This window comes from Acanthopagrus latus, chromosome 6 (genome assembly GCF_904848185.1).
Source record: "Acanthopagrus latus isolate v.2019 chromosome 6, fAcaLat1.1, whole genome shotgun sequence".
NCBI lineage: Eukaryota > Metazoa > Chordata > Actinopteri > Spariformes > Sparidae > Acanthopagrus > Acanthopagrus latus.
Window position 1 is genome coordinate 12687576 of NC_051044.1, and position 13787 is coordinate 12701362.

At 39.8% G+C, this 13787-nt stretch overlaps 1 protein-coding gene across 8 annotated transcripts in view; it reads left to right on the top strand.

The window, feature by feature from the left end:
• atp2b2 (ATPase plasma membrane Ca2+ transporting 2) overlaps positions 1-13487 on the top strand; it is a 125070-nt gene extending 111583 nt beyond the window's left edge. For 3 of the 8 annotated variants that reach the window (XM_037101488.1, XM_037101487.1, XM_037101490.1), the window contains 9 exons: positions 834-1013; positions 1120-1207; positions 1456-1562; positions 3041-3232; positions 3433-3646; positions 3736-3947; positions 4081-4188; positions 4346-4528; positions 9451-9762. In XM_037101488.1, coding sequence (XP_036957383.1) covers positions 834-1013; positions 1120-1207; positions 1456-1562; positions 3041-3232; positions 3433-3646; positions 3736-3947; positions 4081-4188; positions 4346-4528; positions 9451-9762 — 1596 coding nt within the window. Of the gene's footprint in view, positions 1-833; positions 1014-1119; positions 1208-1455; positions 1563-3040; positions 3233-3432; positions 3647-3735; positions 3948-4080; positions 4189-4345; positions 4529-5925; positions 6352-6430; positions 6481-9450 lie in introns of those variants that run through there. The other 5 variants (XM_037101492.1, XM_037101489.1, XM_037101493.1 and 2 more) reach the window with 5 other exon arrangements.
• The last annotated feature ends 300 nt before the right edge of the window (positions 13488-13787 follow it).

Sequence of the window (13787 nt, forward strand, 5' to 3'; positions counted from 1 at the left end):
GTGTGTCAGAGAGAAAAAAAAAGTCTTAGGCCTGTGTACATGTGCAAATGGATGTGAGTTGCTGTTACTGTATGTGTGCACATGTTTGTTTATGTGTGGGTTTGGAGAGCACTGCTCGCCTACACTGACCTTTGTCAGGAGGAAGATGTGTTTCTGAATAAATACTCTGCTTTTTGCTCACTGGATTCAGCACAGATCAGTCTCCATACAGTAAAATCTCCCCATTATTCTACTCTAGACTACTATCTGGAAGGAAACAAGCTAAGATATGCTTGATTATACTGTGTATCTCATTTATGCAAAGAGAGAGGAATGATCTTTGGATAAAAATGTATAATGAAACTACTGGTGGATTTTTTGTGGTATATGAGATACTTGAATGTGTATATCGTTTGTACTACTATGTTATAATCAATCAATCAGTGCCGCTTGCTCAATACCCAATCCTCTTCTCTGTTCCTCTCCGCTCAACAGAGCTGGTGAGCTTGTTTGAGTATTTAGCCACAAGGAGATAAATGTTTGTCTCCAGAGTCGGAGCAGACCAAAATAGGGCTGGAAGGACAGTGATACTTGACTAATATTCATCAGGTTGCGAGAAAGATAACTACATATTAATGCTAATGTTGCTCCAGATGTACTGAATGTTAACATACATAGCGTTTTGCTAAGCTTGTTGAAGGAAGTGATAACATTTCAATGTTGTGTTCACAGCACTGCCCCTAAATGTCGGACAACACAAAAAATGATTTGTACAGGTTTAAGTTATTTGTATGATGACTGTCTACACACAGAATCTAACTGTTTTGTGCATCTGTCTATGCATCACTCTTTAGGTGCCCGATGCTATCATGAAGTGCCAGCGCGCCGGCATCACAGTGCGCATGGTGACGGGAGACAACATTAACACAGCCAGGGCCATAGCCATCAAGTGCGGTATCATCCACCCAGGAGAAGACTTCCTCTGCATCGATGGCAAAGAGTTCAACCGGAGGATCCGCAATGAGAAAGGAGAGGTACAGTAACTACTGTCAGAGTGAGCCAGAGAGGCTAAGCTCAAGTAGAAGAACTTTTCTTAGGCTAAATCATGAACACCTGTCTTTTCTTTCTGTTTGTGTTCAGGTGGAGCAGGAGCGGATTGATAAGGTTTGGCCAAAACTGCGAGTTCTGGCCAGATCATCCCCAACCGACAAACACACACTCGTCAAAGGTGAACAAGTCTCACTGTTTTATATTCATTACTGCTGATCTTGGTTTAACATTTGCAGATGTTTGGGATTTGCAAAGACAGTAAATAACCACTATTTTTCTGATAAAGATTTCATTTCAGGGTGCTTTAGTCAATATATGCACCCTGCTGTATGTGCTGCTTTGTTTACGTGTGTGTGTGTGTGTGTGTGTGTGTGTGTGTGTGTGTGTGTGTGTGTGTGTGTGTGTGTGTGTGTGTATGTTTGACAGGCATTATTGACAGTACTATGGTGGACCAGAGGCAGGTGGTAGCTGTAACAGGAGATGGGACCAATGATGGACCTGCACTAAAGAAAGCTGATGTTGGCTTCGCCATGGTAAGCAAAACCCATTATCTTTATTTTTTTTTGTCTTGCTTGGTTCCTTTTGAGATTGATCTTGGTGAACATCCGCAGATGTCTTCTTCACCTCTGCAGTATTTAGGCTTTCTTTTCAGACACACTGCCTCTGGCTGCGTAGATGAGGAGCTCCCCCTAGTGGATTCCTGTGACCACACAATTTCTCTGCAGTACATTATACTTTTCTAGACAACACAAAGAAAAGAAATGACAATACTGATGCTGCTCTCCTTGCAACTTACAGTTTTATATTTATTTGTTTTATTGCTGTGGTGCTATTTTCTCATTTTCTGCTCCCTTCACAAATTAAATTGTTTTGCTCACCCAGGGCAACATTCCCTCTTTGGCCCAATAACATAATGCAGTGGTTCCCAGACTGTTTTGTCATGACTCCACAGCCCTGTGCTTAAGTACCCCTTCATTGTCAACGTCTTTTTTGTTCTAAGTGATTTTAGACTGGTTGTTAGTTAGCTTTATGAATAAAGTAAAAGTTGACATAGTTAAGATACGTTGTCATTCAAGGCAGTGATGGCAGTATGGATGTTTAGGCCTAGTCTCTTTATTTAGTCTCTTTATTTAGTATTTAATCTCTTTGTTTGTTTTTTTTCAATCAGGTTTGGCAACGTTTATGTTTGTTTTAGTACTGCCTGGTGTGGCATTAACTTGTAGCTCTTTATTTTGACCTGTGCTCAAACGTGTTAACTACCGTTCCTACACATGTAGTCACAGCATGTTACATTACAGCTGACTAGGTTTTGATGGAGGTGTGTCCACTGTAGCTGTAGCTGGTAGTTAAAGGTATCCTGTGGAGTTTCTGATTACAAGTAGAGCTATTGAGCAGACTTTTTTATTTGTGAGTCCCAGTTTTGTTTGTCTCAGCGCCCAAGTGCCCGCAGGTGATAATATAAACATTTCTGCTGATGGTTTCACACTGTTCCACTTATCTACAGGAGGTGGTAATGTGTTGAGAAATGTAGCAATGCATCAGCAAACATTGGTTGGGAAAGCTGCATTTAAACAGAGCAGGTTTTAAATCTTCAAGAAAAAATGGCTTTCTAAATGTTTGTGAGGAAAGAAATGTAACTTTTGTTTGTTTTCATTGATTGTGCTGACATCGCTGCAGGCTGTGATTTTAACCTCACATGGATTAATTGAATGGAGCACACTTACAAACATGCACTTACATGTCGGATGTCTTTTAGCACTTCAAACCACACACACACACACACACACACATACACACACAGAGATACCTCAGAACTGACTTGGGTCCACAGTCCAGCTTTGTCCAGTGTCTACAGAGTTCACTTAGACAGTTTTCTATCATTTTTTTGTGTGCTGGGTCGGGGAAGAGTGCAGTATGATGCAATAGATGATCATCACATTTAGTAACACGATAGCTGTGTACCGGCACGACCTAGTTTCTTACTGACTGCACCTTTTCTGCACTCCTCCAGGGTATTGCTGGCACAGATGTGGCCAAGGAGGCATCGGATATCATTCTGACAGATGATAATTTCAGCAGCATCGTCAAGGCGGTAATGTGGGGCAGGAACGTCTACGACAGCATCTCCAAGTTTCTTCAGTTTCAGCTTACTGTCAACGTTGTGGCTGTCATAGTGGCTTTCACTGGTGCCTGTATCACACAGGTCAGACCATGGAGTATATATTTTTCATGATCACATTTACTTACTTACAGTTTTTTTACAATAACTTTGCAATTTACTGAAGAACAGATGGGGGGTAAAGGATCAATTAGATAATAGCACTGGTTAGTAGTTACTTTATCCTCCTCTGGTTGTTTTGAAATTATTGGTTCTTAATTGCATATTCCGATACATTTCCACAGGACTCTCCTCTGAAGGCGGTGCAGATGTTGTGGGTGAACCTGATCATGGATACTTTTGCATCTCTGGCTCTGGCAACAGAACCTCCCACTGAGTCTCTCCTGAAGAGGAAGCCATACGGTCGCAACAAGCCTCTCATCTCCAGCACCATGACAAAGAATATCCTCGGACATGGAGTCTATCAGCTCATCATCATCTTCACACTGCTCTTTGTCGGTAAGGACTGTAACTTGGCTCTGTACACAAGGGAATTACGCACCAAAGTTCATTACTTATGCTAATATTTTATTTTGTTCCTGCTACAGGTGAGCAGATCTTTGACATTGACAGTGGCCGTAATGCTCCTCTCCATGCTCCTCCATCTGAGCACTACACCATCATCTTCAACACCTTCGTCATGATGCAGCTCTTCAATGAGATAAATGCCCGAAAAATCCACGGAGAGAGGAACGTCTTCGATGGCATCTTCAGGAACCCCATCTTCTGCTCTATTGTTTTTGGCACCTTTGCTATGCAGGTAGGCAGATGCAGAATTGATTGATTTGATTAATTATTTATTTTTAGCTGATAATTTACAAGTTAGAGTTATGAGTTAAACATGTTTTTTTATGTATTTTCATGGCTTGTATTTGTGATTGTGCTTTGTGCAGATTGTGATTGTGCAGTTTGGAGGGAAGCCATTCAGCTGTCAACCTCTGGACCTGGAAAAGTGGATGTGGTGTGTTTTCCTCGGGCTGGGAGAGCTTGTCTGGGGACAGGTAACATGCAAATCTGTTTCTCTTTATTTCTGTTTTCCCACTGTGCTTGTTTTCTTGCTTTAATTCTCGTTCACCATCTATTAAACTTTTTCTCCTCTGTGCTGGAAGCTTGTCAGCTTGCCTTCTGACACAGTGCTCTGTCTTCTCTGTGGGTCAGGTGATAGCCACCATACCCAATAGCAGGTTGCGCTTCCTGCGGAGGGCAGGCCAGTTAACTCAGAAAGATGAGTGTCCAGAGGAGGATGTGAATGAAGAAAATGAGGAGATCGACCATGCAGAGAGGGAGCTGAGGAGAGGACAGATCCTCTGGTTCAGAGGACTCAACCGCATTCAGACTCAGGTGAGGACACGAGAAGGACACAAGTGCTCCGTTGCAATGTTGTGATTCGCTGTTTCATTTCACAGAAAGATTTTACTGGATGGATTCTGGCAGAAGGAAAGAATATATGGATAGTTGAAATATTGAGTTAAACAGAGTTACTCTAAACAACACTTTTTTTAACAACACTTAATAATGAAAATTGATGGTTATGTTTAATTGCTTAAGCAGCTATTAATATCAACAAGTTAATCTTGATGCTTTCTGTTTGTCTGTTATATAATCAGTTTTCGGTAGGAACTGCCTTATCAACTGACATAAAGGAAGTATACTAGACTATGTTAAATGTTTTTCATGTTAGTCTATAACAGCTTTAAAGTCATTTTATTTGAAGATGATTTATTTAGGTTCATGAAGATGCAGCGCTCTCACTCTCGACTGAGGCGATCACCAGTGTGGACCTGTGGAACATGGACCGACAAAGTTTGGGGGTTAAACACAAACGGACAAAGTTACTGAGCTGTTTCTCTGCACACCGTTATCACTGTGATACACAAGACAGTTTGACCTGTATGTTGGATTTGATTTCATCTCACTGATGTGTCTCTAATGGTCCAGGGTGAAGCTATCCCATGTCAAGATACCGTGAACCAGCATCCTACAGAGGCAGCCAAATGTCATTAAGGGACAATAGAATGACTGGTTTTCCGTATTAAAGGAAAACTATGTTTTTGGTATGGAATCAATAGCCAGAGTGACATGAATAAAACCCAAAATGTACTAAACTTAAGTTTTTCTCTATAACCTGTAAAGTAAAGTGAGTGAATACCTTGAAAAATGTAAATGACTGCCTCTCTATGCTATACATTGACTAGCAACCCTTTTAAAGGGTCAGCTCACCCACATTAGCAAACTCATTTTCTGTCTTACCTTTTTATGGTATTAAGCCTTGCAGAAAGTTTTGTTTTTTGTGTAGGTTTTGAGATTTCTGACATCAAGACCCAAATACAAAGGAGGTGAATGGAAATGTAGTGCTGTGGTGATGACAGCATTGGGGAAATTACAGTTAAATGTTCAGAACAGAAGCACTAACAGAAGTTTTTTTTTCTTTTTATTTGTCAATGCTGTGAGCACCTCAATTAAAAATGAATTCATCTCCTTTGTCTTTGGGTGGTGGCTGAAATCTTTTAAGGTAAGAAAAGATGTATTTTCTAATTTGGGTGAACAAACCTTTTCAGTCAGATTCAGCATTTTGTAGATGGGATACTCTACCCTGACCTTTCGCTGTCCCCCCTCATTGAGACACTTTGTGCTCCCTCTACCACCAAAGTCACCCAGCCAGTCGACCTGTGTTGCCATTTAGTCCCTGTCACTCTGAGCAGCCATTTGTCCTCTCCTGTCCCGCTCTTCTCCCACAGATTGAAGTAGTCAACACCTTCAAGAGTGGCACCTCCTTTCAGGGGGCAGGGGCTCTCAGACGCCAATCATCCACCACCAGCCAGACCCAGGATGTAACCAATGTTTCTAGTCCTAGTCACGTGTCCTTGTCCAATGCCCTTTCCTCTCCTACAAGCACTACTGCTGCTACTGCTCCTCCCACTACTGGCCGTGAGTCAGATCTCTGTCAGTCTGCTTCTCTGCTCTCTTTGCTTCAGGGGTGCCATCATGTCATGAACAAGAAGTTATTTCTCCTCTACACTTTGTATGGCTTATTATTCTTGAATTCTTGAAGCAAATTACTTCACAGATGGCATCCCTGAAGATTTGTCTTTTTTTTCTTTCTTGCTATCTGCTGTTTTTCATTTCCTATCTTTCTTCTGTCTTTTTTTGCTGTTCATACTGGATTTCAAATTCATCTTGATATCTCCTCCCATGCTTGGGTGTACTGTCCTCTCATTGGTGAATGTGTGTTTGTTTCCTCAGAGTGCTAGGAGCGCAGGACTAAGGGTGATACCCACGGCGTGACATTTCAGGTTGTGAGTTTGTCTCCCTCTGCTCACCTCCCCCACATCCATCATCCCACCCTCCAATCCTTCCATTTTTATGTATTGACAGACCTTGATGTGAACTAATTCCAGTCAACTCACCAAGGGACTGAGTAAACATTCAAGTATAAGTTGCAATGTTGTCGTATTTTGTCTGTGAGTATGTATACTGATGAGGCAAATCACACTGAATTTAGCCGAAACAAATTTTGCCTGCTATGTCATGTATTCTCCAGCTGACACACGAGAATCAAATGTTCTTTTTTAAATGGGGAACCCAAATGGTGCAACTAAAATCTACCCACAAGGGAGGACTGTCAGTTTCAGGAATTATCTCTGCTTTTGTCCACCTCCATCTTCTTTCTCTCTCTTTTACACACAGACACACACTCTGTCTTTATCCACTTGATGAAAGTCAGATGTTAAACTCTGCTCTGGGTGTGCGGACAGGAGAATCCCTATTAAGCAGTACTGCACCAATAATTCATCCCGTCTTTGTTGCTTCATACTGTCGGTGTAGTTGACTGTCATGTTGCCATAGTTACGGACATAGATCTGCAGCACCAGCGACAATAATTCAACCCCCCACCCGTTTCTGACACCCCATCAGTGTTACTCGTCAGACATCCTGTCACATGCACTCATCCAGACAGGCTCCTCTTATTATTTTTCTTTGTCTGTTTTGTCTCCTTATACCTTATTCTGCCACAGTTAGACAGTAGCAGTGCTACAGATTTACAGTATATACAGTATTCATGTAATGAATCATATCTTTGTAAGTTTTAAAGCAAAACAGTACACTGGGGTGCATATTACATTATCACTTACTAATTGAATATAATAAAAGTGCAAAAGGGCATTTTGTTTTGTACAGCTACACATAGAAAAAATATTTTTAGATATAGTACATAATATTATGATGATTTTTGGACAAATATGGAAGCAATTGGGATTCAAATTTTCAGTGGTGGAATGATTTATCAGAGAGCAATTTTAATTTAACCACTAAATTGTTAAATTTGTTGTTCATTAATCAACCAAAAACGTGAAACATTCATTCACTGCAAATGTGAGGATTTAATGTTTTACTCTGCGTTCAGATTTTGGATTCTGTGATGAGCATTTTTCATTATTTACAGGCATTTGAACATCACAACACAAATCTGACAACTATTCAGCCATCAGAATAATCATTAGCTGCAGGTCTAAAAATATACTGATACACACAGTACATATATTCTTACGTTAGTGATCCTGAATAACTATTTTTTACTTACAATTTTGAGATTCACCTTCATTTTAGTATGTACACTAAGGTTCAAGTTGAGGTTAATTTATTTGTGCACATAGATTGATTTGCAGTAGACAACAAGGCATCCATCTGGATGCACATTTCAAAACAACACTGACAAGAGGCAAACATAATAAAACATGATACATGTACTCCACTAATTAGTACTTCAGAAAGGAAAATGATATAATTAGCCACTTAAAAAGCCAACAAATAAGACAAAATTCTGTTTTCACTAATTAACTGTATAGTTAATAAATAAACATTGCTTCTAAATCCATCCAAACCATCTCAGTGTATTTTATAGGTTTGTTAACACTGGAATTAAATTTGCAACAATAAACATTATATTAATACGGGTTCAGCTCAGAAAAGTCTTTAACAACAACACACAATATAATCCTGCAGAAGTAGTTTTGTGAAGTCAACAGGAACCTTGTTGATGCAACCCTGATGACATGATGTCTCTTTTTTATGTTTCACATAAACCCCAGTGTACTAGAATAGTCAATCATTATCAATTCTTTTTGAAAGCATCAAAGTATGTTTCTAGAACTAAATTTCAGCAGATTTCTTACATGCAGACGATGTTTTGATTAAAGCAACACTTTCCAACACTGGAAAGAACTGATATACAGATACTATCCTTTCTAGCTAAGGTGTTTGGGGCCTATACTTGAGTGTTTACTTAGATGTGCATGGAGTTGAAAAACATGCTTTGACTGTCAGACCTCTGACAGTAAACTTATTATTTTCATCATTCACCTCCACATGTTTCGTGTCAGAAGTCTGTGTGCCAATGTCCACTTCTTCACCGTCCTGTTGTCTTGTTGCATGTGGTTTGTGTTTACTTCCCGTGTTCATAATATCTGAACCTACCGTGTTTGCTCGTTGTCTAAATGCCACTGTTTTGTTTTTGTTTCTTTTTGGATGTGTCGTTTTGTTGTGAATTTTTCACTGCAATGCTCGTGTTGAACCACAGTCTTCATGCAGCCTTGAGTTTGACTGTCTCCATTGCCCTTGTGTAGGGCAGTGCTTTACCCACCCTGTGCTATATCCGTGTGTTTGTGTGTGCCATTCAGAGTCTGTGTGGATATTTCCCCAGACAGTGCTCTGGTACCTCAAGACGTTTTTAAACCACCTGATTGGATCTCTCAGATCTAACCTCCTTCCTTCTTACTGACCTCGTCCACCAGATTTCTTCAAACTTGCATGTGATATTCTCCTTTAATTTTTTCTGTGAGCATTCCATTTATTAACGTGGCTTGTTTCTAGGTATACAGCACATTGGACTAAAGCGTATACTTACAACGAGCGTTTGTGTTGCTTTGATTTTTCTTGAAATGTATGATTTTGTTGTGTTTGTTTTTACGATTGTGTTCCTCACGGCTTTTTTTAGTGCACGCCAAAAAATGAGTGACTTGTGAACTGTAGTCATCTTGTGTGACAAGCAGAACACAGACTGCAGTTACTTTCTCTCCTGTCCCTCTTCCTCCTCGCCTCAACTGAGAGGTTCTCTCCTTCCCCTCTGTCCCTTCTCTCTCCCAAATCCTTCTTTCCTCTCATCCCAAGGGTCCCTCTAACCCTTCCATTTTTAACTCCGGTGTCACCTCTCATCGTTCTTTCTTCTCTTTCCTCCCCTTTTCTGTTTTTTTTTTTTACGGCAGATCCGTGTTGTGAATGCATTCCGTAGCTCCCTCTATGAAGGCCTGGAAAAACCAGACTCCAGATCATCCATCCACAACTTCATGACCCATCCGGAGTTTAGGATAGAAGACTCAACGCCCAACATCCCCCTCATCGACGACACAGATGATGATTCCGCTCGGAGGAGGGGGAAGTTCTCCAGCCAGCCCTCGTCCCCCAACAAGAATAACAATGCCATCGACAGTGGCATCAATCTCACCATCGACATCAGTAAATCAGCCGCTTCCTCCAGCCCCGCCAGCCCTCTTCACAGCTTGGAGACCAGCCTCTAACCATGATCTTAACCTCATCTCTTAATGTTATTTCCTTGCAGTCTGGGGGCAGCTCCTCCAATTCCCCCAGACCTTTAACTGCAAACCTTACACCTTGTCATCCCCCCCCCCCAAAAAAATTTCACCCAGCTCAATTCTCATTTCCAGCTCCTCCCGTTAAACCCCACATTTACCACAACCACAGGACAGGTCCTGTGGCAAAACCTCCATCTTTGCTCCCCTTAACCTTGAGCTCTTAAAGCTCCCCGCTCCTCTCGAAGTGGAGAAAATCTAAAGTAATACGGCAAGGTGAAAAGAAAAACAAACTTAACATACAATCAAAAAAGCTCAACAAAGCCACAAAACCTACACAGCCATCCTGCTTTTGTGGTTGTATGTGTACGGTGGAGGCAGTGGCGGCGGTGGTGTGTATGACTATATGCGTGTTAGCATGTACTGTATTAAGCGTGCCGCTGACTGCACATATGTATAAACTGTGTCTTTAGTGGCACCGGGAGGAGGACGCTGAGGAGGGAGACACTGCGGAGGAGTAAAAATCACAAAACAGGACAGACTCTAAACTCCCCTTACACTCCCTCTCCTCAACAATAACATTGTCAATACTGATAATAGTTTAAATTAAATCGGACAACATTGTTATTATTCTGATTCTCATTCTGATTATTATTGTTATTATTATTGTTGCTCCTGCATGAATGTACATTACCCAAGTTTTATTTAAAAGGGTTTTGATTTTATCGGAGTTCTTTCGTTGTGACAGGCTAGGCCTCGCGGTGGACTATTATTTTAAAGACAGCTTCTCTGAGTTCCTGGCCTGCAAAGTTCCCTCTTCTGTGTGGCATGAACATGTACCCGACTGTAAAAATTTATTTCATCCATAAACAGAAATGTGTAACGAGGTGGTAGGGCTCAACTTGCACAGTAGTTTTGCACCTGTCGGAAAAGAGGAACGCAAAATAATATTGATGATGATAGCATTTATGGGATATATTCTATAAATATAAATACATATAAATATATTTAGAGAGAGTTTATCTTTGTTTGTCGGCATGTTGCCTTGTTCCTGCTTCAATGGCTCAAAATACTTTGACTTATTTATGTCTTAAAGAGAATGTAATTTGTTTACAACCTCGTAGAGATAAACTTCCTGGTTTGTAGAACGAGAGAGGCGATGCTGGAGCTCAGAAGGACCAGAGCTGTGTTAATACTGAAAAACCATGTGCTGGAATTTGCCTGCTATCTTTTCAAATATTGTAGATATTTTTAGAGGATTGACAAACAAAAAGAAACCAAAACATAATGGGATACGTAGTAAATGTGGAATCTTAGTATTACGCTATATGATTGTTGGGATCAAGTTGGAGTGGCTTGCCTTTTCTTAAGCGGAGGCCTCTTTTTTTGTGACAGAGGGGGAATATTTAATTCTTTTTTCACTTCTTCTTCTTCTCTTTTTTTTATTGTGTTTTTTTTTTTTTTTTCTGTGCTACAGCGCTGGCCTGGGGTCAGGGCTCATGTTAAAGGCTGATATCAGGACCTTTACAGTGAACTGTCTCATAGATAAACCTGCTTGTTCAAAGGACTTGATGTTTTAAAAATATGTATGACCATCGAAAAAGGCTGCGATCATATTAGAGTCATATTAGAAAAATCTGCAAAGTTATATTTGGCTTATCTGTGCCGCACGGAAATCAGACATTTGTTTTCTTTTTTTTGTTTCTGTTTAACAATTTGGAATATATTGTGTTGTTTATTTTTTATTCAATTTTGATTTATTTTTATTTTTTTGGTTCCCTTTTTTTTTTCCTCTCGCAGAGGGACACACGCAGCCCCACAAAGCTGTTGGCATTTTTAACATCTAAGAAAAAAAAAAAAGGAAAAACTGACAAAAAAACAAAAACAGATTACAACAAAAATGGAATGTTGCTTTGACTCTTTTTCTATATATAAAAAAGACGATCCTTTTCTGCACTATCTGGTTATGAATGAAAAACTTCTGTGGTGTAATTCTAGATGTGCTTTTGTGTGTTTTAACCAAGCTTGTCTTCCTGCCGTCACAGAATATACAGTACTCTAGCATCTCAACTGTACTCACTAGTTGTAAACTATTTATTGTGCTTTGACCAATCAGACATTACCAGAGAGAAGTTACATACAGAATGCACATTTACCCTGTCTTATTGCACTCAGAAGGACAAGGCCACTTAACTAGCCTGTACTATTGTTATTTCTATTACTAACCGAAGTCATTGGCAAGCATGACGTGATAGGCTCATTATGCAACTTGAAAAAAAAATTGACGGTTTTTCTACTTTTAAAAAAAACTCCTATACACTACTACAGTATATACAATCATTTATCCGAGCATCTTTTTTTCTTTTTTATATCCTCCTCCTCTGTCATTTCCCAGTCGATTCGTCCATCTGGAGAGGGTGCACAAGCTTTACCAGTCAGCTCAGGCGTGTTGAAACAGTCACATGGACCATTTGAATAAAAATCTGTCTTATTTAAGTTGGAAAAAAAAAGAAAAAAAAAAAACAGTCTGCATTCTGATCTTCTGCTAACAAGCTGTTGATTTTATTTGTTTTTCTTTCCAAAGTTTTAACTTGACAGTTTATTTGTTTATTTGTCTGTAAAAAAAAAAAACAATAAAACAATAAAACAGCATTTTCAATAATAATCATAAAAAAGACTTAAGCCAACATTCTCAATCCACTTTTACATCCAGGAGGACATTCAGCTTTAAGAGGATGCAAAGACAACAAGTTCAAAAATAATCTTTGTAAATACAGCAATGAGTCCACTGAGGACAGAATAAACTCCAATGCGGACTGGTGTTGAAAAACGGGAACTCTTCCTGACTACATCTACCATCATGCACCACGACGAGTCATACTGCCGACACAGCTGTTTGGCTGTATGTAATCGATCACTGCTCCTGTCAGAAACACACAAAACATCGTGATTACATCCAAATGATAACACGTGTTGTAACAACCAATAATTATGTTGGCGATGACACCGGCAATGATGATGATGATGATGATGATGATGATGATGACGACGACGATGACAATGCTGATGATAATGATGATATCAATGATACTTCTTGCAATATACTCTCACCTGCCTCGATGTACTGTATTTAGCAGCATGCAGTTTGTGGAACAAAGAAAAAGAGAAATGCCAACAGATAACTTTTTGGCATACTTAGCCATTTATGGGTAAGTGAATTAAGTGTTCATCTTGTTTTTATGATATTTTTTTTATCTATACAATAATTGTAAATAAAGAACTCAATGTCTTTGTTCATTTAATACTATGCAAAAAGTCATGCTTTTCTGATTGTTACCCACCCTTAATCCTAGAGTGTGTTGCTGGAATGTTTGTGGTCTCAAAAGTCAGTGAAAACATGTGATGTAAATTATTTTATAGCTTGAGGAAAAAGTTAAATGATGATGAAAATTATTATTATGATACCGTGAGGAGGAGGAGGAGGAAGATGACGATAACGGTGGTGACAGTGATGATGATGATGATGATGATGATATTGATGATGATGATGATGATGATGATGATGAACTGTGACTCTTGCCGCTTGACTGTCCCATTTACCACACTCCTGACAGGAGCGCAAGTGAAAAACATAATAAAAACAAAAAAACGAAAAATCACTAAATAAATCTCCCAGAGCAGCATGACCCAGCATGGTGTGTCCTGGCCCCGTGTGACATGTCCTGTTCTGATTCGTTGTGCTTCACCTACCAGTGTCCACTTGACTTTGATTGTTTTTCCATTGTCGTTGGTCTGTTGCAAACGGTTCTGCTTTTAGTGTATTTGGGGGAGTTTCAGTTCGATCATAAAGATGATGTAATATACGTAGAACCAGCGGGTCCCAACCTTTTCACCTTGTGACCTCTTCAAATGAGGCATTTCTCCTGATGGCGATGATAATGTAATCTGGCTGAGAACTCTTGTTGCATGCCATTCCCCATCTCTCTCCCCCTTTTTTCTCTCTGTCTGTACTG